Genomic DNA, 23,812 nt, shown 5'->3' with positions numbered 1-23,812 from the left:
CACACTAAGAAGCGCAATGTAGCTACTCTGGCGCCTTTTGTTTATAAAGGATATTGTGTTGAATTCAACTTCAGAACACTAGGCAACAAAATTATCTTCCTATATCTGAAGTTAATAAGCAGATGGCTTGGTCCATATTCTGCTCTGTAATTTGCACTCAGACAGTGTTGTCTGAGGTGACCTGGTGGTATTAAGAACCCACCAAGAAACAGAGATGAGACCATAAACATTTACAAATAACAAATAACTGTTTGATTGGATTACTGATAAATTAATTGTATTTTTTCTTCCCTGTAAAGATTTCTAAATTCAAACACCCAGACCTGTTTTTACCCAGATTTCCTGTTCTTATCTTGAATTCACATATGTACAAACTGCGATTCCCACAGTGACTACATTAAGCTTTCTCAGAACTGCATGCAAATGACTGAGGACTTACATCGCTGGTGTATTTTGAGACCTTGCTAACGTTCCTGAACTGAGGGGTCTCGCAGTAGTTAATACTGTGGCCTTTGCTGCTTTCTAGATCCTTCTTATAGCCCACCTGCAAAATGAGAATTTACAACAGTGAGAAGTGAAAATATATCCAATGGCTGGCTACGTATTTCAGTTACATCCTGCAATAAGAGAAATAAGAAGGTGTTTTATTGCATAGCAATACTCACTCTCATAATAAACAAAGGGGACGAACATCACGTTCCTCAGCATGAAAGAAATCTGAAATGTCCTGTATGCCATGAGGATACGGTGTATATTTCAAAGAGAGTTGGCAGGCAAAAGTCCTGCTGGGATTCTGGTCACATCCATGCCATACATTTAAAGCAGTCATGGAGAATTCAAGGGAACTGTAGTTTGTTAAGATTGCTGGCCTCACTGAGCTACCCTTAACAAACGGCAATTCCCAGGATTTTCCATGACATTAAACTGGTATAAGAGTACTCAGATTGTTTGGTGTGGATGTGATGTCAATCTCAATTAAATGCTTAAGGCCACACTGAATGCCATGGGACTTACTTCTGAGTAGACACACATCAGCTTATGCAGTAAATCCATGCAATTTGTTTCTATCAAATTCCATGCAATTTGTTTCTCTGACAAAAAAAATTATATCTGGCCTTCTTACCTCACTGTACAACTTGTTCACATTCTGGGCTTGCTTAAGAGCTAGGTTTTCTTGGGCAGAAAGAGAATGATAGTGAGCTGCTCCTTTCATCTTTGAAAAGTCCTGCTTGTATTTTATCTAGAAGGAAAAAGGCAGGATGAAATCAAGGTATAATGGCTACTGGCTGGCCACACTTTCAGTTTTCTTTACTGCTTCTCCACGGTCAGCATGGCAATTGGTTTTGCTGCCCTGCTTTAAGGATTTGGTTGTTTCTTATATGCCCTGCTCAAGTATTTATAAAGAAACAGTTATTACAAATACATCACACTGTAGATCCCCAGCTTGCTCCTTTACAAAGAAAGAAATCTTACAAAGAGGACCTCCCTTGAACTTCCTACCACTTAGAAAAGTCTAACAATTTATCACTGTCCAAATAGCTATCATTATACAATGATTAATACTTGAACCAGAATGGTGTAGTGGTTAGAGTGCTGTACTAGGGGTCAGAGGGCTCTGGGTTCTAATTCCCTGTTCAGTCACGAAACTCCTCTTGGTTCAATCACTGGTTTCCTTCAAACTGATTATGTGATAGGAACACGTCTCATTTCAGAAGTCAGCCAGCCCAAAACTTTTAATATAATAACTGGAGTTATTATTAGAAGCTTGAACTCATGTCTGCAGATTAGCTGGGATGCCAGGACACTAAGCTAGTACTAAATAATTCAATACTTACCCAGCGTTTAATATTACATTTCCACTCACGAGATAGATGGTGAGCAAAGCCTTGTTTAAACAGGAATGAAAATATTGACAAATAAGGAGCAAGGGTCCTAGTACTGAATGTTTGCTCTGGTAAAATTGCAAAGGTGATTCATGATGACTCCATCATCTGTCTGCTTTTTGTTGCTGTTGCTATTTATGGCGGGCATACATTTTCTGAATGAAGGTTAATCACTCCAATGCTAGTTCCTTGAGTAAACTGATTAGACGGGACACAAAGGTTCCCTCTCTGGAAACAGAGCAGACCATTCTGGAAATGGAAAAGCATGTTGGGATCCAAGCAATTATCTCTTTGGAATTTGAGATTCAGACCAAACATCAGGAAGAACTAGCTGTCCAACAGCCATACAGACTACTTTGGAAGGTGGTGGATTATCCTTCATAGGAGGTTTTTAAACAGAGTTGGGGGGGGCATTGCAGGGTTGGGACTAGATGACCCCTCCAACCCTACAATTCAATGATTGCATGGAAACCCTGTGAGAAGAACATTTTGGTGGTGCTCAATCAATTAAGATTATATATACATGCACGCATACATGTACACATGCATACAAGGTACAAATATTCAAAGCAAACATATAGCAGACAAACTTATTTAAAGACAATAGCCCATGGGCAAGTCTGCCTTTGGCATCCCAAAGAGCTTTGGTAGACATACTTTGGTAGATTTTGTACTCTCCACCCCTTTCATATAGCTGTTTTTCAAAAGTATCTTCTCTGTTTAGAAAGTGGTTTGGGGACATTAAAGTGGGGGCTGTTGGTTGAAGCCCTCTCAGTTGTGCATTTCTGTGTATCCTTCCTGATCATTATAGAAATCATGACTACTTTGCTCACTTTTGATACCTAAGCAAAAAAGGAATGTTGTGGCTACTTTGGGGGTGACAGGGATCCCTCTAGAGCTAATTCCAATTGAGAAAAAAGTTTGATCTTTCACAACATACAAACACATATCAATACTTCCATTTTGGAGGTCCACTAAAATAGAGTGCTCAGTCACAGACAGCTATATTTGACATCATTGGATGTGCTACAAGAACACCCAGAGTCCTAAGGGGTCTCACTCCTTTTATAAGTTCCCACTAGTTGTAAAAATAATATGACCCCAGAGAACCTTCTGGTTATTATAAGCGACTTCTTGCATCTGGCCTACGCTGACCGAGACCTCTTCTTTCATACTTACATCACTCGCCAGTTCATTTGCCTTCTTAGCGTTGAGATACGCTGGCGTGATCATAGCAGGAAAGCTCCCTTTCCCTCGGTGCTCTTCATATTCATCCATATAATCCTGAAGAACATCCAACAGTTATCATTTACTTATCTTTAAGTTATTCATTTTGGTACACTTCTGTCTTGCCAACAGCTTTCCTAACAAGCAGGCATACTTCACGGTTTCCGTATTTTATAACACAACCCACACCGTACATTTAAAGCACATCTGACACACATTTTAAACATGGGGCTTCTTCCCAAGAATCCTGGGAACTGTAGTTTGTTATGGATACTGGGAAGTGTACTTTTGTTAGGAGTAAACTACAGTTCCCAGAATTCATTGTGGGGGGAGCCATTTGCTTTAAATGTATGGTGTGGATGTGACTGATTTGTCTCTTCATCCAGTCTCCTTTTCAAGCCATCTCATTCAATTTCCAACTTCTGAGTTTTTTGTTTTATGCCTCTCAATGTCCAGTCAGCATTCTGTGGGATTTTTTTTTGGGGGGGGGGGCTTCCTAAGGCTGCCGCCCCATTAATATTTTTGTTCTTTTACAAACCTTATTACTGTATTCTTCTGAGTCTACTGCTGCCTAATTCTTCTGTGTGGTTGGTTTGGCTATGGCTATGGCTGCATAGCAGATCGTGCATAGGACAGATTGTGAAGCTGCATAGGACAGATCGTGAAGCTGAGGCTCCAATACTTTGGCCACCTCATGAGAAGAGAAGAATCCTTGGAAAAGACCCTGATGTTGGGAAAGATTGAGGGCACTAGGAGAAGGGGATGACAGAGGACGAGATGGTTGGACAGTGTTCTCGAAGCTACGGACATGAGTTTGACCAAACTGCGGGAGGCAGAGCAAGACAGGAGTGCCTGGTGTGCTATGGTCCATGGGGTCACGAATAATAATAATAATTTATTATTTATACCCCGCCCATCTGGCCGGGTTCCCCCAGCCACTCTGGGCGGCACGAAGAGTCGGAAACGACTAAACAACTAAACAACAACAACATGGCTGCATAAGAGCAAGCTATCAAAGCCTTGAGATCAGTACACTTACACAGATGTGAAGAGAGTGACATCAATATGCATGAATTAATATATATAGATGTGAATACTTTTGCATTGCTCCTTACCTGACTAAACTGATTCACATTTTCATTTGAGGCACCAACAGAATGACTTGCTTTTCCTTTAATCTCCTTTTCATATCTTTGATGATACTTCACCTGAGAAAGCAATGGAGGTGAAAAGGATGTGTTTATTCTGCTGATCTTACAACCTAAACAAATTGCATTTGTTTGCTTTTGAAGCCCACAGAGCTCATTTCCCATACAAATTGCTGAAAGGGGCATACAGTAGAAAGGCAAAATGAAAGATCCATCTTTAAGAAGTGGGCAGGGGAACAATGCCAAACCATCATGTTGTACAAAAGGGCTGTACTCACCCAAGTTTTCCAAATAATGAGAAGTTTTGCCAAGGTTGTTTTCTTTAGGAGGACGTCACTGGAGGTTTGTGGCATTTTGTAGTATACAGTTTGAGCCCAGAACAAACGGTCCAACCAACAGCCAAAGGTCACTGCTCCAACTTTAGAGCACCACAGAAGGGGGAGGTAACCAGAATCTTAAGATTTCCTTCAAACTTCAGCCTATCCTTTGTTTCATTAGCAGACACTTATACTACATTTTCAACAATGCAATGATGCTAAAATGCAGAGAAGTCTCCACTCCTTAACAGTGGAGATTCGTTGACCTAGCAATGTCGGGATTTTTCTCACAACAGTAAAGGGGCCACAATTTTGGAAGACCAAGTACAGATTTTTCTCCAATATGTGACAACATATAGGTCAGGCTTTTGAAACTTACGTCACTAGCTAATTCATTGGCTCTTTTAGCTATCTGGTAAGCCGGAGTGATCATCGCAGGGAAGCTCCCTTTCCCTCTGTGTTGTTCATACTCTTCTGTGTATTTTAACTGGAAAAATCGGGAGAGTTTAAATCAAACAGCTATAAACGAGCAGAAAGTCTATCTACTTGGTCTGCTCTTCTCTTCTACTTACATCACTCGCAAGCTGCCCCCCAGCCTTTGCATGAATTACATCTGGAGTATCCGCAACACTGGTGAATTTGGAAACCCGGTCTTCATGCCCTCGTTTATATTCCACCTATTGTGGAGAAGCAGAGTCAAAGAACGTTTGAAAACTATGAAGAACTGCCATCTTATCTCTTGCAATCAAGCATCAAATGACAGTAAAAATAGATGATCTTTGGATTTGCTAATATAAGTGTTTCCAATATTTGGCCCTGAATTTAAATTCCTTGGTTGCAAATGCAAATGAAACGGCAGTTTCTTATTGATGAAAATAGGCTGGAATAACAACACATTCTGGCCTTACTTGTCAAAATGTTGTGCTTCGGTTTAATTCACCCCAAGCCCATCAGTTGCCAAAGATGTTTATTTCATAACAAGGAAATGGCAGCAGAGGAGTAAATGCATTAAAGAGCTCAATCTAGAAGCTTATTAAAGCCTGTTAAATGACTAAACTAAATGGAAATGCTGAAATTTTTATTTGGATGAAACTGCTTTCTTGAACACAAGCCCAGCGTGCCTAATCAATAACAATCTCACATGCTTTCATTTTCAATCTCTGTTAAAGCATTATACATAATTCTTGGAATGACAACTAGAGAACTTTGCTTCATGATCTTCAAGGTGAATCTTTTCTGGGCTTCCTGTTTCTTTCTCATCATAAACGACATGCATATTGTTAATTAAAATAGATTTCTAGACCGTTGCGGATGTTATGCCCTACAAAGAAAGCAGGCAGGTAGTAAAAAACATCAGCCAATAAAGACTATTAAACACAGCTGAGCTAAAGAGGGCAGGGTGTCATTTAGGTAGGGGAGAAGAAATACTCCTGTTTTTCAAAGCCCATGGAATCATGCCTCCAAATCGTTGATATTTCTGGTTATGAAGCATTTAAAAAGTGATCACAACATGTACTCAAACTGGTGGGTTGTATCAAACATAGCACTAAATCAAAGTGAAAGGGAAAATACAAGTACATTACCAAAGATTTTTGTGAAACCGATTGCACAAGACAAATCAGCTGTTGTACAAGTTTCTGCTAGCACAGTTGTTTCATTTAATTCCTTTGTTGCACAACTTTTGCCCGCTGCCGTCTACTAGCACAAGGGCTCTTATGCTAGCAGACTGAGAACACTGGATATGGTCCACATTCTTTTTCTTTTCTTTTTGGCAATTTAATCATATATCAAACTTAGACCTTTGACTCTTGCTGTGAATATTGCCCCCCTGTGCTACAATCTCTTTGCCCTCCCTCAAAAATACATGCCCCAGGAACTTACGTTACTGGATAGCTGAGAGGCCTTCTTGGCTATTTGATAAGCTGGAGTGATCAAAGCAGGAAAGCTGCCCTTTCCCTTCTGCTGCTCATATTCCTCAGTATATTTCAACTAAGACAGAGAAAAAAATGTGTGTTTAAACTTTGTTCGTCAAACTAATTCCTCTAAGAGGTAGGAGAAGAGGGGGAAATTTTCTGTCATGAATTCCCTTAAGTTCACTCATCTAAGGATACAAGTCCATGTGGATGATCTCTCCTTGATATATTTAACTCACAAATAAAGCTGTCATAAATTGGAGGTTTGCTTACATCATTGTCCTGTTCTTGAGCTATCCTAAGCATTTCCGCATCTGGGATTGTTTCTGAGTACCACGATTTGCCTTCTTCATACGCAGCACGGTAGGCTTTCTAAGAACAGAATACATCATAAAATGAGGAATGGGCACAGTGGTAAACACTTTTGACTCCATCTCTAAAGATCAGGGGATTGGACTCTTGACAGGATGTAATCTATTAATGTGTAGCTGGCTGTAACCATGTTCCTTTCTTAAGTGGCTCCTGCCCCAAGCCATGTGGATTCTCCTTCTACTTTTCTAAAGGTAGTGGCTGCATGGGAAAAGTTCCCGGCGATTCCCTGCACTTTTGCACCCATAAGCTGCACATGAAATTCTCACACCTTAGTTCTGAGCACAGTGAGCCTCTTTCATTTCAGTTGAACTGACATTCCAGTTAATTTTATTTTATCACATCTAGAGGGGACAAGATCCTAATCCTATGTGCCTGGTGTGTCTGCCCATAATTGCAACATACTATAATTACAAGGCACTATAATCTAAACCTTTCTGAAAGTGAGTAGGCACAGCTTGAAGATCTCGACTGCCAGCGCTATTTTGGGGGTCCAGGAACTTCTCAAGGCACTTTAGTTGGCAGCCCTTTCGCCGCCACCACCTTTCCTCTAAACTCCTTGAAATTATAAGAGGGATCTGAAGGAAGGATACGCAAAGGGAAGGCCCCATGCAAGAGCAAGAAAAAGCACCTTCCTCTAACCACATCCAAATCTCTTGAGCTGTTACAGATATAATATAAGGAGGAAGAGGTGAGAAAGTAGTGAGGTTCTGGAAGTAGTGGGGCTATGAAACACAGCCTGCAACTAGCGCAACTTTTTGCTGACCTGGGGCTTTCCTCCCCTTCCCCATTAATTGTTTTCTATATTTTTTTTAAACAGAACTGCAAATATCTAGTTAATTAACAATGAAAACCGTATGGGATTTTTAAAAAAGCAAATAAATTGCATAATACATCATCCTAAGTATTTGCATGAAGGCATCATAAATCTTCAGATCAAGCTACCAGTATCTTAGCCAAAGACATGTACGGCCTGATCTATGAAGCATTCTCCTGGCGCCGGTTTCAGAGAACCAGATGAGGCTATACCCAAAGAGTGTTTTGTATCCAGGTCACAGCATTCCAATGGCAATAGTCAGAATAATTGGAGACATATTTTGAAAATGGCTTCCAAACCAAACGAAAACATAAAGGGGTCATTTGTATTACAGTAATACAGAATGTTAAAGGCATAAAATTGCAGCCTTGTAAATGGCGCAATCTAGGAGCCTGGAGGATAGCAGAGCATCTGCTGAATGTTCACTAGTAAGTAAGTTATTGATACGGGTCTCCTACCTGGCTGCTTAGCTGCTGCATCTGCCTCGCAGCCTCCATATCTCCGGATTTCACATTCCAGTGAAAAACAGATTTGAACTTCTCGCCCTCTTCTCGGTACTTAATCTGCATAGACAGACCCAAAATGTTATTTTGAAACCTATTTCAAAGGATTATATGCCAGCCTTCATATCCAATATTTGAAAAAAAGATAGGCTTCCTCTTCAATCTATTCCCTATATATTCTGAATTTCAAAAGGAAAATTATGTCGCAAATATTCATTTTTGAATACCTAGCCTCAGAATTTTGTATTTTGGTATAATTTTCTCCACTGCTGCCTGAACTACCAAAATGACTAGGCTAGAGCTGAAGTCACTTGAAATAGCAGAAAGACAAGGCAGCAGGTGTGGCGGCCGGGTGGGGGGGCAGGGAGGGAGATTCTGAAATAAGACATGGTCTCACATGCTTGAAGGGATACAAATGACAATGCTACCAAATGAAAAAGACAATCCCAATTTATATACATTTGTATACAAAAAAATAAAATAGAAAATACTGTCTTTTGATCCCAGTACAAGAAACTGGGCATGTATTGGCTTCTCTTGGTACCTTCCATCAGTTTCCCAATATGAATTTACTGTGTACAAAATATTAACATGAGAATTGAGTCTCATAAACCGCTCCATGAACCTCAAACTTCCTTTTGTGATTGAAAGGAGCAGGGTGTTTCTTAAGTGACAAAAGGAATGGAAAGTGACCTAGCACTCTCACACACATATATTGAAGTAACTGGATCTTGTCACAGCCATCAAACAGAAATAGAAATTGTTGTTAATCCCAAACACATTCCAGAGCAAATCTGTCATGCACAGTTTAGAAGGAAATGTATTTGTTGCTGTTGTTATAGCTTTAGTGAGAGATATCGCAAAAATCCTGCATGCGTGTTTTAAGCATGTACCGTAAGAATTTTTCAAGAATTATCTTGGAAAGGCATAATACAGAATGAGGCTGTTAAAGTTGTGACAACAATACTCCCCATACTTCAGAGGATATCTGTGTTATATCCTTATCCTATTCTTATCATACATTCCGACTGCAATCCTGTGTACACTTACCTGGAAGTAAACCTGAATGAATGCAGAGGGCTTTACTTCTGAGTAAGCATGCATAAAATTGGTCTAGGCATCAGCTCTTTCTACTGTGAAAACTGGGGCAAGATATAAAAATTTAAATCTAGAAATTTGGAAGAGCTGTAACTCGGAAGGCAGTTCTTTTTTAAAAAAATAATAATGAAAGCACAGAAGGATTTCAGATTTTCTACAGCTAGCAGCCCCCTGACATTTCACCAAGTTTACCCAATGCAACCATGTAAAACTCACTCGACTTTACAATTTTGTTAAAAACTCAGATCCAAGTGCCAGGTTCATCAGAGGTTTGAAAAGTCTTTTTGTGTGTGTGTTTAGCAAACCTGAGTTCAGATTCTAATGAATCTGCAGACACTTTTTGATTTGGTGTCAAAGACTTGACAGTTTCAGCGGAGTTTTCCTTTGAGTTTCCTGGTTCATTTGAAATGAAATTTCAAAGGATGACATGGGACCGTGAAACAAAGCGGCAGAAACCGTGCGCACGAACTCTTCTAACTGAATGAACCCGGCATACTTTCCACACCTTAGATCAGCATCCCTAGCAATTTTTTTGGTGAGCAAGAACGTAGATTTTCAATGGCTGAAGGAACCACTAAGATGTTTTGCAGTTCTTATTTAAGTAGGGCTCCTTCAGATACGCACTTTGTGAGTATAACCGGGTTTTTAAAATGCACAGACATTAAAACCTGGAGTTTTCACATTGCGTCACAAGCATAATCATTCAGTTCTGCAGTTCCTTACATTTGCAGGGTCTTGGGTGGACAAAGCGTGTGTCAATGTGCAAAATACGATCTCTAGTCACTACAGTGTTAGGGGCAGCTCTGAATGTACAGCCTCACTGCCTGCATGGGATTGCCCTTAGCACTGAAATGCTAACCCTTGGTGATGCAACTGCTTTGTACATACATTGCAACAGCAGTGATGCTATTTGAATTGGAATAGACTCCCTTGGAAGGTGGTAGCGTCTCCTTCATTCGAGGTTTTTAAGCAGAGGTTGAATGGCCATCTGTCATGGATACTCTAGTTGAGATTCCTGCATTGCAGGGGGCTGGACTAGATGGCCCTACCAACTCTACAATCCTATGATTCTATGAATCAGGCTGCTGGTGTATTTTCCCCCCTCTGCCTTTACAATGTAAGTCCACAAGAGAACCCTGTGCATTCCAGTACAAGCCCATTCCTTGAACACTAACCTGGTGTTTAAATTGACACAGAATTCATACCATTGGGTCAAAGTCAAGCCTGAGAGCTGTCAGTGTTTCCTCTTGTGTGGGCTTCCACATGGGGTTTAGTTAACTGGGATTTGGCTAACACAGGTTCTATTGAAATATATTAAAAAATTGTCCAGTAGCACCTTAGAGACCAACTAAGTTTGTTCTTGGTGCAGTCATACCTCAGGTTGCAATCGCTGCGTGTTGCGCGTTTTCGCCGAACCTGGAAGTACCAGAACGGGTCACTTCCGGGTTTCGGCACTCGCGCATCCGCAGAACTGCTAAATTCTGCTTTGTGTGTGCGCAGAAGCGCCAAATCACATCACGCGTGTGCGCAGACCCGGCGCTGCGGGTTGCGAACGTGCCTCCCATACGGATCAGGTTCGCAACCCGAGGTTCCGCTGTATAAGCTTTCGTGTGCATGCACACTTCTTCAGATACACCTTCAGGTTCTATTTTCTGTTATAACCTTCAGAAGGAAATAGGATGATCCAAGGAGGGGACCCACATTGTAAACAACTTCATTGGCACTGAAATACCCTCCAATTCACTCTGAAAGGGCAGCATTTGATAGTTAGATTCATGTTTGATGGCCAGATATCTGATTGGCTAGGATCCTCATGCGATGAGTATAGGAACCATCACTCTCCCTTTAAAGGTAGCATTTGTGCTTAATAATGCACATAAGCAGTTCATGTGGCTACACAGCACTATGATGTGATCAGGTACAGTATGTGATTACTGACTGGCTGAGATCGCTTTAGAAGCAATGAAACTGGGAAAAGAGATGGCACCAAAGCAGCAGCAGAGGTGGGAAACTGCATACAGATATGAAAAAAGGAGGATGAAGGGTTTGGTCCTTCTATCATCACCCTCAAAAGAATATGGATGGTTATGCTGATATTACTGACACATATCAAACACATTAATTCCTAAGGTATCTTACCTCGCTTACTGCTTCAGTCTGTTTTTTCACATTTATATTTACTGGTGTCTCAAAAACACTTGTGAATGTGTTGTTTTTTGGATTATGTCTGTAAAAGAAAGCAGATACAATGTGGAAAGAAATAATCAATGTCCCTCAAAAAACCAAATACTTCTTATATCTTAAAACACAGAACTGATTACTAAAATACAACTAGCATCTCACATACAAAGTTTAATTTTGCAGTGTTATCTACATCTTGATTTAAAGCTTCATTCTATCAATGTTGCTTTTCTAATAACAAAAGGAAATTGTAGAATAAAAAAAACCAAAAAAACAGAAGCCACTTCTTCATTTCAGAACATTTGAGAAAAACTGAACATACTGACTTGCAAGTTGAAAACACAGTAAATTTATTATCTTTCAGCTCTAACAAGCACATGTATATTAAATTATCATCATATGTAACTAAGGTCAAAATGCAGTAACCAAATTTCAGGTTATGAATATTTGATCTTTCAAATAAGAAATATCAAGAGGGCATAAAATGCTCCACGATTAAGGAGAGTTTCTTTTTCTTTTTTTCTATTACACCACATGGTCCTTTTCATAATCAATGCTGCACTTTATAAAGATTTTGACTAAGGAACCTTGGGGTCAATTAGTCTTCAATAAAGTTGCTACATAAAATTAGCCCCCCCTTAAAAAAAACTATTTACAACTGTCTTATTGATCCCAGATGCCTGCCACCAGATAAACTGAGCATCATTGTGCCAACTCTGATTTCATAATATGATGGCTTTGTGAGTGCTCCATCACATACTGAAAGCTTTTTGCAATTCACAATGAGGTTTTATTGCATCCTGACAGGCAAGCCTCATAAACTATTTTTCATTACTACCTGGTGCCATGTAAGGTATACAGTGCATGTCAGGAAGCTGGGCAAAAATTGTATTTGTATCTCTCAAACAAGAGCAGAATGGAGACTGCTGATACCGGTATTACCTATATACAGCTATTGTATGTCCAATGCCACCTAATGACTAAACTATACAACAACACTATCCACCAAGCATCAAAATGCATTGAAGCCGATACAGTGGTACCTCGAGTCACAAATGCCTCAGGTTACAAACGCTTCAGGTTACAAACTCCGCTAACCTCGAAGAGTTACCTCGAGTTGAGAACTTTGCCCCAGGATGAGAACGGAAATCGTGTGCCGGTGGTGAGGCCCCATTAGCGAAAGCACACCTCTTGTTAAGAACAGTTTCAGGTTAAGAACGGACCCCCAGAACGAATTAAGTGCTAACTAGAGGCACCACTGTATACATCACTGCACATAGGCTACACATTTACAACATAAGGATTATTCCAAGTTTCTTACAGTGAGGTAATAACTGCAAATGACTACCAATGTTTAAATGTGCATTTAATCATCCCAGAGACACTGTTGCGTGTTGACTAGATCATAGTTGTTTTTTACTAAATCCCCCTCCGGCTATGGGACTCAAAACATGGCCTTAGACAAGTCATTTTCTCTTAGACAGCAATTTAATGTGATATAGGAAATCTATGGTTATTTTTTCTCCTTTGGATTTAAAAAATTGTGTAGCAGTCATTGGGAGGGGCTGATTAATTTTGGAACTGTGACACTATGTGGAGGTGTGTAAATGCTGTTGCCTGTATTATTTTCCTCATGAAAATTAGCCCAAGAAGCTGCTACTTACCATGGGGGGGGGCACACAAATACAGTTCAGGTACTGGAATATTTCCCCTCCACTGAGCACATAGCAACTTCAAGATGGGGGCAATTTTATTGGGTATATGACATGATGGCAAGGGCTGACATGGAGAAAGAGATATAGATATCTAGCAATGAGAGATACTCTTAACCATTAACTCAAGATAGGCCACATCACATCTAGTTGGGCTCTTAACCTAAGCTATCACTACATTGAGTTCCTTGGATTTAAAAATAATATAATAATCTGTACCAAAGTATGCTTTTACACCAGTTAAATTTACTCAACTCTGATCCATAAAAGTTTTTCTCACAATATATTAAAGTGCCATAATCCTGTTTACAGGACTTTTCTTTTTGTTGTTGTTGTTCACTATGTTATGACTGATCATAGCATTTTTGTGGCCGGATAGCGTATATTCTGAGGAACAATCTTGACGTGGGGTATATTGTGGGCACTGTATTCCATTTCCTTTCAGAGCTGGAAACTCAAGTTGTGTACAGAACTCTCTTGGGAAGCTGCCTTGCCCTGCTCTTCTTTCTGTAATAATGACACACTGCGAATAGATAATAATCTAAAGATGAAGCGACATATATATTTACATTATATGACTACACCTCAGGAGTTTCCTACAGTTTTTCAGAGTAAAAACACTGAGAATAAAGCAAACTAATCTATGGGGTGGACTGATAATCTAAAAATGACTTCCATAGTATCAGAATTCAATCCAGTCTGAACCTGTTGATAGATAATATACCGTAGACATAATGTTGCCTTGCTATATATCTGGAGAAAAACTTACGCTTGACAGTAAGGCTTTTTCTGGTGGCTAACAAAGTTATTCACGGTAAGCATCATCTTGCAGACCTCGCAGTGAAAGCAGGCTTTGTGCCATGTCTAGAAATAGCAAGGATAAAAATACAGTGAAAGTTGCTTGTGTTTCAGATTTTATTAGTCTGTTTTAAAATCGTATAACTGATTATTCTTGGCAGTCTAATAAACAACTCTTCTCACAGTCTGAAAAAGATCCATTTCCCGCATGTAACCTTTAAAAGATGTAAAATGTTTCGCCAAATTACACCCTTGGCAAAGTTCAGTTCTGACATCCAACTTATGCAACATGAATAAAGATTATGAAAGTGTAGAATATTTTCTACCAAGTTAAATTAAAGGAGATGCAGGTTGTCTATCTGAAAGCATATTAGTGGGTTATTTATGTAAGATATTTTTTCTCCATAATGGTGAAGAATAACAGCATCTACTGACCTGATCAATACAGTTAATCTTCTCTGCGGGATAAACCCCATAGCCACATCTGGCACAAGGTTGAATATTCATCCTGAAATTATCGAATAGAAAAGACTGTATCAAAATTTCAAAGGAAATTATAACTTTAAAATGCCTTGTTTCCTAGAAATCACACTCCAGTCTTGTCACACCAATCCACAGTCCAAAGCTTCTGCTTGCCTACTGCTTAGCTTCTGCTTCAAACTCAGCTGTTGTCTGGTTTTTAAAGCTGCCAGTTACTAAGAGGGGCTATTTTGGCATCTGTGTAAGAGTTCATGGAAGGGAAAGAGACGGGAGAATTCAGCAACACCTTTCTCTAAATAGAAGAGTGAACTCACAGTGAAGCATCATGGTCATATGAGCAAGAACATCTAATTGTTAATATTTAAGCTATGGGGTTTAACGTTGAGTTGCCAGAACCTCAGGATGGGCTTCTAAATATATGTCGCTTCATCTTTAGATTATTATCTATTCGCTGTGTGTCATTATTACAGAAAGAAGAACAGGGCAAGGCAGCTTCCCAAGAGAGTTCTGTACACAACTTGAGTTTCCAGCTCTGAAAGGAAATGGAATACAGTGCCCACAATATACCCCACATAAAGATTGTTCCTCAGAATATACGCTATCTGGCCACAAAAATGCTATGGTCAGTCAGCCTTAACTGACCTTGCCCAAATGAAAAAGCCTTGGTTAACAGCATATATTTCTCTAGATGAAGTATATACCATACTTTTATTCCATATGCACAGAATGCCATACGTTTTGAGTCAAAATCTGCGTTGTAGGCATTGGGGCAAATTTGTCCTGGAAGAGTTGGCAGGGATTCAGTCTCCCCGCATCCATCATTCTAGACCAGGGCTCCCCAAACTTTGTTCTGTGAATTTTCAGTCAGCTGGTCTGTAGTGTGTCTGTGGCTTTGTGGTTGAAGACAGAAGATGGCATATCCATTGTACTGTAATTTATACACAGATAGTGAATGCAGAGGGGGAGACGTGCAATTAATGGCAGAAGCAAGCAGGAGAATGGCAGTGGCGATTGGGCGGGTGATTGATGGCTGCAGCAAGGCCTGCTGGTGACTGGCTGTGGCAATTGGGCAGGCAATTGGTGGCTGTGGCGAGGTGGACAAACAATTGGCGGCTGTGGCAAGTGGGCGGGTGGGCTGTTGGTGGCAGCAAGCAGGCAGACAATTGGCGGCTGCAGTGAGGTGTGTGATCGGCAGTGGCTGTGGCAAGCAATCGGCAGTGGCGGGAAGGTGGGTGAGCAATTGGCGAAAGTGACCTGCCCCACCCCAAAAGCTAAACTATTTCTTAATTTTGGGTTTTAAAAAATGGGGGTGTCTTAGACACAGAAAAATATGGCAATATTTTAATAGTATTGTATTGCATTTTTTTCTTATAATGTACTTTATTGTATTACAATTGGAATTCTATGGAGGTGGCCTGGGGAGGGGGGTGGCACGAGAGTCCTGAGGGTCTGATAGGGATCCCTGGAAGGTCACATTCTCCCTGTTATATTTATTTTATTTTATAAACATACCTATAGGACTTGTATCTATAGGACTATAACTATATAAATATACCTATATTTATAGCCCTATATATTTATAGTGCTATACATATTTATAAAAACATATTTTATATTTATATTTTTAAAAAAGCAGGACTTTACAGCAAAACATAGGGACCTGTCTTACCAGAATCAGACTCTTCCAGTCCAATAGTGTCTGTACTGCCTGGCAGCGGCTCTCCTGGATTTCTGAGAAACCGCTGCTGAAATACATCAGGAATCGGCATTTGAGATTTTTCTTGGGCTGAAAATAAGGAGACACAATAGGAACTTAGGAATCTGCCTTAGACTGAGTCACACCATTAGTTCATCTAGCTCAGTATCGTCTACACTGACTGGCAGCTGCTCTTCAGGATTTCAGACAGGGAACATTCCAAGCCCTACCTAGATGCCCAGGATTGAACTTGGGACCTTCTGCATGCAAAGCAGATTCTGTACCACCTACCTGCAGCCCTTCCAAAGACTTGGAGATTGAGCAGAAGGATCTCTAAGGGATAGCTCAGTCGGCCTAGCTAGGAACCCCTACTGCATACATACACAATCTCCACTAAGTGGCTGCAGGAGATTCCAGCAGCTCCGGGCACTTACCCAGGGTTGTGTTTCCATTAGGAAGACCCAAAGCAGTGGAGACTAGTGCCTTCATTCATTGACACCTGGAAGTCTTCACTGGAGGTGGTGCAGAACATTATGCCCCTGGAGTGTCTCTCATTGCCTCTCTTCTTGCTTCAGCATAGGACCAAAGCAGCAGTCAGCCATGGCTCCGGGTGCCTCAGTGCATCGTCCTCCAGCTAGAGCCAAGATGGTTCTCCCTTTGTTCCCCTCCACCTTCCAGAACACCTTTTCTCCAAAAACCAGAGCCTCCTGTAAATTGACACTTTTTTTCCTTCTCTGGGCAAAGCCTGCCCCCTTCCGTGTTTTCCTACTCATGAAGGCTGAAATTCTACACCTTTCTCCAGTTTTCCCTTTTCTCCCGAGGAAGCCTATTCAGCATAAGGGAATTTCCCTTTAAAAAAGGGAGAACTTGACAGCTATGCGCCAGACCCAAGGACCCATCTTTTAATGTGATAATGACCAGCAATCAGCTTATCCCTAGCTGGCAATGTGAGATTACTGGGCTTGTGATCATAACTTTAATGCAACGGAGATTGGCATAGTTTTAACCAAACTGTGCTTAACTGGTGAATTGATGAGTTTGCCTGTACTGTATTCTAACCCTTTACTGAACCTAGACGTTATAGAGAGTCTGTCCGCACACCCAAACTTATAACAATACATCCAAAGCGCACAATTCCTTCCTCGAAGAATCGCAGTAATAACTGCACTCCTCGAGGAGGTACAGCTCCTTAGCACCCTTAACAAACTACAGTTCCCAGGACTCTTTGGGAGGCATCATGTGATTTCAATGTACTGTATGCCTTGTACCCAAGTGTCCTCAAAGCAGGAGATATATTATTATTATTTATTATTTATTTCATTTCTATACTGCTTTATATTTTTTAAGAAAAATCTCAAAGCAGTTTACAGCACACTGAAACATCAATAAAACAATCTGAAGGAAGTCAAATATAGAGTATACAATCAAAGCAACATAACAGAAAACTAAAACAAGATTTCAAAATAAAACATTACAAAGGTCAACTACAGAATACATATTTAACACAAAGTTAGCACACACACAAAAACATTTCAAAACAAAACAGCTCCAACATTCCCCAACCACGCAGCGTCCCAGCCAAGCCACGTGCTGGAAGAGAAGCCGGAGGGAATTCCCTTCCCAGGATTTTACTTCCCCCTTGCCTTCCCTCGGGGCCTGTCTCCTTGGGTGGAATCTATGGTGCCATCGGATAATTTTAGACTGCGGGCTAAAGTGCCGCCCTCCCTCCCTCCCTCCCTTATAGATGGCAAAGGCGCGTCGCTTCACTTATTTCGAAATGTGGTTGCGCGTGGGGAGTATCTGCCCGGACGACACCCAATGAAACGGACTCGTCCTCTGCCCCGCGGGGTTGGCGTGTACTGCGCCTAGAAGGCTGATGATGAGTTCAAAGTGACTACAGGCCATGAATCAACACCTGCAGCGCCTTATTAGTTTCCAAAGGGCTGCCGGGGACGGGGAAACTCCGCTTTGGGACCTTTGCCCGGGCGGGGGCGCTGCAAGGTTCCTGCGCCGCCCAGGCGGGACCTTTCGCTTTCACTTTCGCGGCTCCACGTAGCAGAGCGCCGGCGGAGAGAGACGCGCCGCTTGCCCCTTCCTCACCAAGCGCGCCCAGGCAAGTTTTCCCCGGGGTGGGATGGAGGGAACGCTCGGCCCCCATTGCTTGCCTGCCTCTTTACGCGCAGCTGCGCCCTTTCCGACGCTTCACGCTTCGCTTTGGCCCTGCCTGCCCCGTCGAGCCTCCAATTCCTGGCGTCTTGCGCCGGGCTCCGTCCCGTTTACTTTTCCTTTGAAGTTCTCCGCTTCTGCGCCTCGCTCATTTCAACCCTTTATCGATAACCTATTGCGCCCGCCCACTTAGTTTCCAATATCTGTTCCCCTACCCCCACTTCCTGTACTCGCGACTGTCCCTTGTTTTCTGGAGGTGAAAGCAGCACCCCTAAATCCTGGCTACGCCTATGGCATTCCTGCCTGTAGAAACAACAACAACAACCCTGACCTGGTGAATTTCTGCTTGTTGAGGAAGCTGCAAATTGCTACAGAGGCCTGTTGACCTGTCAGTGTCTGAAAAATACCTATATAGTGCCACCAAACTCTCCTTTCTACCCTTTTCAATTTTAATATTTTTGCAGCTCCTTCGGTATCCTGTATGCAAGGTCACACACTTTAATTCTACTCATAATCCCTTGTCACTTACATAAATTTAAAATAAATAAAAAAGTAAAGAACGTTAAGCAGATTCATAATGCAGACTCATTACCACAAGATTGCATGATGCAGATTTTTTTCACTATTCTGTGAAATGTAGCCGGATACTGGGGTTTCTCACTGCCCAGTTTGCATCCTACAATTTGCCTAGTATAAATAATGACCACCTTATGGAGCCTAGAGAGTGATTCCGTTTTGTTAGAGGGACCTACAGTATAAAATTTCTGTACAGTCTACCCTCTCGTCAGGAATAAAGAAGTTACCTTTGTGATAATTCAGGGATAATTTTCATTCATGGCAAGAGGGGGACAGTGGTCAGGTCTTGCTTGCAGCTTTCCAATAGGCAACTGGTTGGCCACTGAATAGTATGCAGAACTAGATGGGCCATTGGCCTGATCCAGCAGGCTTTCCTTATGTTTCTTCTTAGGGGTTCTTGAAAGGTAAAGGAAGGGGCTCACAACTTTAGGCTATTTACACCTCACCCCTCCAGAAGTGTGGGGCTGGACCTTTTCATATCTAACAACCACCCTTTCATCTGGAAACAAGAGGTGCCTACCAGGTAAAAAGCGGCTGTGCGTTTCTGCATTCCCAAGCTGGTGTGGGGAGAAGCCAAGGAAAAGCAATGAGTTTCAGATGTAACCCAGGGGCTCCAAAGCAAGTGTGAATGTGCAGCCTTAGAGGTTCTGAGCACAGTCAGTCTATCTCTCTTATACACATATCTATGCACATGTGGGATTTTCCTTGCCAACTGCACACCTCTATGTGTAGATGAGTATACCACGAAGGGAGGTGCTAGGTACTCAGGATGTCTGTGGATATTTAGTTTTGAAGAGCATCTCTCTTAAGTTGAACTTCAAAAGCAAAATTCAAACTCTAAAATTCTAAAATTTCCTAAATTTTGAAAGTAATTTTTTAATCGGCTGAGAACACAACTTTTCTGTAATTCTGAAATGGGCAAGAAAAGGGGCTTTAAAAAGTGTTTTAATAGCATTCTTGTCATTTGTTTCTCTAAATAGTCGCAGATCCTTTGCCAACAAAGATGCAGAACGATGATGAAAGAGACAGTGGTGATGTTCCAGATGCAAAGCCAGATAGAAGACAACGATCTTCACTCTTTTCAAAGTAAGGCACATGTTTGTTAGCTGGTCCAAAAGAATTTTATCTTGACATTATTCTGGATCCACTGATAGAATTCTAATGGGAAAATAGCACTGGTTGTGCAACAGGTTTCTGCCAGTGCAGCTGTTGTTTGGTTCCTTTGCTGTGCAGCCTTCAAACTCAGCCGTCCAATAGCACAAAAGGAAGAGAGCATTGCATGCAGACCTATAAATGCACTACATACTAGAAATAAACCTTACACCTGTTCCACATGGGGGGAATCTTATAATTTAAACTATTACTTTTCCTTTTAAACTGAATTCTGAATATTAAATTCCAAAAATAGCTGTTAATTATATTTTGTATTTATAACCATTGTCAGTCCCAAGTAGATGTTTACCTTCAGTTAAATTATTCACAGTATTGATTCACGAGTTAAATATAAGCTTGTTTGTTAAGGGTGTAGAAGCAACACAAGCGGATTGGGTGGGGCACTGTACCTGACTTCCACTGGTCATGATTGCTAAGATTTGGCCAACTGGACGTGATTGGATTCTATTTTTTAAAGGGCAAATATGGGGAACCTGTAGTGCAGCCTATTTTAATTGGTATGTGTGTATGTTTAATTTCTGTTGTCAAGTGGCAGCAAGTTTGTGTATTTTGTGTGTGTCTGCCTTTAGGGATTCTCAAAATCATGGTGCTACTTTTTTTTTTTTTACCTAGAAGAGGTCAAATTAAATGCTAGTATGTGGATTACTCAACTCCAGTGCATTGTTGTTGTTTAGTCGTTTAGTCGTGTCCGACTCTTCGTGACCCCATGGACCATAGCACGCCAGGCACTCCAGTGCATAGAAAAGTATAATGATTGTTAACAAGGTAGAACAATTTAGGTTTCAAAAGAAGGTGAACCCATAGCTGTCAAGTTTTTCCTTTTCTTGTGAGGAAGCCTATTCAGCATAATGGAATTTCCCTTAAAAAATGGAGAACTTGACAGCTATGGGTGAACCTAGTAGTGTGTTCTCTCTCATTCACTTTCTATTGATTATGCTGCGTCTGTAAGAGGCAGGTGAGTTGGTACCTGTTTGAAACATGGTTAGAGAGCTAGAGAGGCAGATTATGATGCATTTTCCTGGCTCTGGCTCCTCCCATGTGGGAATATCTCAAGAAAGGAACCAGTGAAATAAAGTTGACTGCCACACTTGTATCCAGTCCAAACTGTGAGGCTGGGCCTTGCCTTAAATACTTAATACGCCAGTGCCTTCCATACTCCTCCCCACCCACCCCCATGGACCGCTTGTACATTGCTCAGGGTCTTAGCAGACCACATATTTTTCTGCCTATTGTAGTAATTGTAATGCACTATTCTAGATACTATTTATGTTCAGTTGTATTTTCGTTTCTGCCTTCATTTCTTACAGATTGTATTTTATTGTGGTACAATTTGAATTACATTAAATTCAAATTGTAATTAAATGAAAAAACAATACAAGAAATAAAAGAAGCAATAAAAATACAATTAAAATCTTATGAATACTTGATGCGATGGATGTGCTGTCTCTGGTCTTCGAGTACAAAACCACAGACAACACTGCAGACACCTGAGCAAAGCTCCCAGATCACAATTTGGGAATCCTCATCATAATTTGCTCCCCCTTCTCTCTCTCTCTCTCTCTCTCTCACACACACACACACACATCCATTTTTATTTGGACAACAGACTTCCATGTTTCTTTTTATAGTGCAGGAATGGGGAGCGTGTGGCCCTCCAGATGTTGCTGAACTACAGTTCACATCTGGGCCAGTCTAGGCCTGATGGGTGGTTGTATCCAACATCTGGGCGGTCTTGGGCTCTCTGTCTTTGGTTTAGTTTTAAGGCAAAATTGCCGTATTTTGAGAAAAGTCATCTACTGATTGGATTGGATTTTTAAACAAACCTGTATATCTTCTTCCCACTAGATGGCAGATGAATATAACTTTTTGCTTGTTAGAAGTCCTAAGATCTTTGAGATCTGTTTTTACTTGTCGCAGCTTAAAAGTTAATGCTTATTGTATTACATTACTGTAAATGTCACTGAAAGTACAATGACAAAACGGGTGAGGAAGATTTGGCAGCGGGAGGGGGGATCTTTTGACATTAATTCCTTCTGTTGGATTCCATTATCTTTCCTTCATTTAGATTAAATCAGACTAATGGTTCTGCTACACAATTCTTTGGGCCAATCAACATAGTGCTCTCAGAATAATTCAATGAGGGTTTATAAAATGTGAAGTGAGGCACATTTAGCATGCCACAAGCAGTCCACTTCTAGAGCATTTGTTACCTAATGATGTGTATGGAGCCAAATTTGGTACACAGTGAAACCATTCTGCAACTGCATTGCCACAAGATTAATTGCAGCGGGAGTGAGGCAACTCATATTTCATCACAAGAATAGGTGAATAATCTACTAGTATGCACACTCCAAGTAAGGAATTGTCTTTTAGATTACATCCAATATTGCGATTTGTGTTGGTGATTCGTTGACATTCCGAGAACAGCATTTCTAAGCGCATTTCAACTACCGGTAACTTAAAGGCATCAGGACTTTGACCTCAATGTTAGTTGGATCCAGAGCATGTACACCCAATTAGGGATCTTACATATGCACTTTTTTCCTACCATGCCTACACCATGCACATGGCATGTACGTACACCTGTGTGACAAGTTGTCTTTTCCACTGTTTTTCATCTGGGGTGGTGAGGAAAAAAGTCAGAATTCTTACAAACTGGGTACAGTGGTACCTCGGGTTGCAGACCTGATCCGTTCCAGGTGCCGTTTGCACCCCAAAAAGTCAGTGACCTGAGTGGCGCTTTCGCACATGCACAAAAGTGCGATAGAGCACTTCTGCGCATGTGCGAAGCATGCAGAACACTTCTGCGCATGCGCGCACGGCAAAACCCGGAAGCAAACACTCCCGGGTCTGCCGCATTTGTATCATGAAAAAACGCAACCCGCAGCGGATGCAACATGAGGTATGACTGTATGTAAGTGTGCATGCAAGTTTATTTTATTGTTTGCATTTATATCCCACCTTTCCTCTAAGGAGCTCAAAGGTGGTCACATGGCTCTCCCCTTCCCCATTTTTATCCTCACAACAACCCGGTGAGGTAGGTTAGACAGAGCTAATGACTGGCCCAATTCATCCAGCGAGTTGCGTGGCTGAATAGGTTTGAAACCTGGTATTCCCAGGTAAGGATTCACCTCTACACCACCTTGTTCGTTACCCAGGTGAGGAACAACCACTTTTTGAATGGACCACAGAACCAAGGAAACCCTTTCCAAGTGCAGCATCCAGATTTAGGGACCCAGCATTTATTATAGCTTTGCAATAAGGTAGGACAGCGATCACTCAACTCAGTGTGCCAGTTGAGAAGGTCTGCCCAGAAACACTTCAGAACCAAAGCTCATCTAGTAGTTCAAACACAGCAAACAAAGAGTCATAAAACATCTTCACATACATCAGGAAAGTTACAGGTCATGAGAAGTAAAGCACACATGGCTCCATACTGGTATCTTCACCCCTGCATCACCTTGGCGTGGCCCCAATGTTCCCAGGCCATTTGACCATTTTAGGTCTCGGATGTCCAGCGTTACCCTGGCAACCTAGCCTTCAGTGAGGGAATAGCATCATAAAATCCTCTTCCTGGGTCTCATATAGTTTCAAGGAGAGCAGATTGATAGTCTGGTGCTAAAACATCCTGCCATTTGTACAACTTTCACCCAGAAAGCAAGCCTAATACATTCTAAAAGGTTAAATGAAACATTATTAAAATAATAAAAATAAAATATACACCTGGGGTCTCTAATTCTTACATCAACGGTCAT

General features: G+C 41.2%; 2 protein-coding genes across 3 annotated transcripts in view; one reads left to right on the top strand and one right to left on the bottom strand.

The window, feature by feature from the left end:
- NRAP (nebulin related anchoring protein) overlaps positions 1–16,708 on the bottom strand; it is a 62,287-nt gene extending 45,579 nt beyond the window's left edge. The window contains exons 1-14 of one of the 2 annotated variants that reach the window (XM_088670559.1): positions 16,577–16,708; positions 16,116–16,232; positions 14,402–14,474; positions 13,938–14,032; positions 11,415–11,502; positions 8,133–8,237; positions 6,762–6,860; positions 6,457–6,564; positions 5,148–5,252; positions 4,955–5,062; positions 4,226–4,318; positions 3,063–3,167; positions 1,124–1,240; positions 440–544 (exon numbers count right to left, since the gene is read on the bottom strand). In XM_088670559.1, the coding sequence (XP_088526685.1) occupies positions 440–544; positions 1,124–1,240; positions 3,063–3,167; positions 4,226–4,318; positions 4,955–5,062; positions 5,148–5,252; positions 6,457–6,564; positions 6,762–6,860; positions 8,133–8,237; positions 11,415–11,502; positions 13,938–14,032; positions 14,402–14,473 (1,200 nt within the window). In that variant the 5' untranslated portion in view covers position 14,474; positions 16,116–16,232; positions 16,577–16,708. Of the gene's footprint in view, positions 1–439; positions 545–1,123; positions 1,241–3,062; positions 3,168–4,225; positions 4,319–4,954; positions 5,063–5,147; positions 5,253–6,456; positions 6,565–6,761; positions 6,861–8,132; positions 8,238–11,414; positions 11,503–13,937; positions 14,033–14,401; positions 14,619–16,115; positions 16,233–16,576 lie in introns of those variants that run through there. The other variant, XM_035134073.3, reaches the window with a different exon arrangement.
- Positions 16,709–18,184: 1,476 nt separating this feature from the next.
- CASP7 (caspase 7) overlaps positions 18,185–23,812 on the top strand; it is a 29,571-nt gene continuing 23,943 nt past the window's right edge. Inside the window, exons 1-2 of the mRNA XM_035132912.3 lie at positions 18,185–18,255; positions 19,865–19,970. Coding sequence (XP_034988803.1) covers positions 19,888–19,970 — 83 coding nt within the window. The 5' untranslated portion in view covers positions 18,185–18,255; positions 19,865–19,887. The remainder of the gene's footprint in view (positions 18,256–19,864; positions 19,971–23,812) is intronic.

The sequence above is a fragment of the Zootoca vivipara genome, chromosome 5 (genome assembly GCF_965207765.1).
Source record: "Zootoca vivipara chromosome 5, rZooViv2.hap1.1, whole genome shotgun sequence".
Taxonomy (NCBI): domain Eukaryota; kingdom Metazoa; phylum Chordata; class Lepidosauria; order Squamata; family Lacertidae; genus Zootoca; species Zootoca vivipara.
The sequence above is the reverse complement of the archived record's forward strand: the minus strand, read 5'-3'. Positions and strand labels throughout refer to the sequence as shown.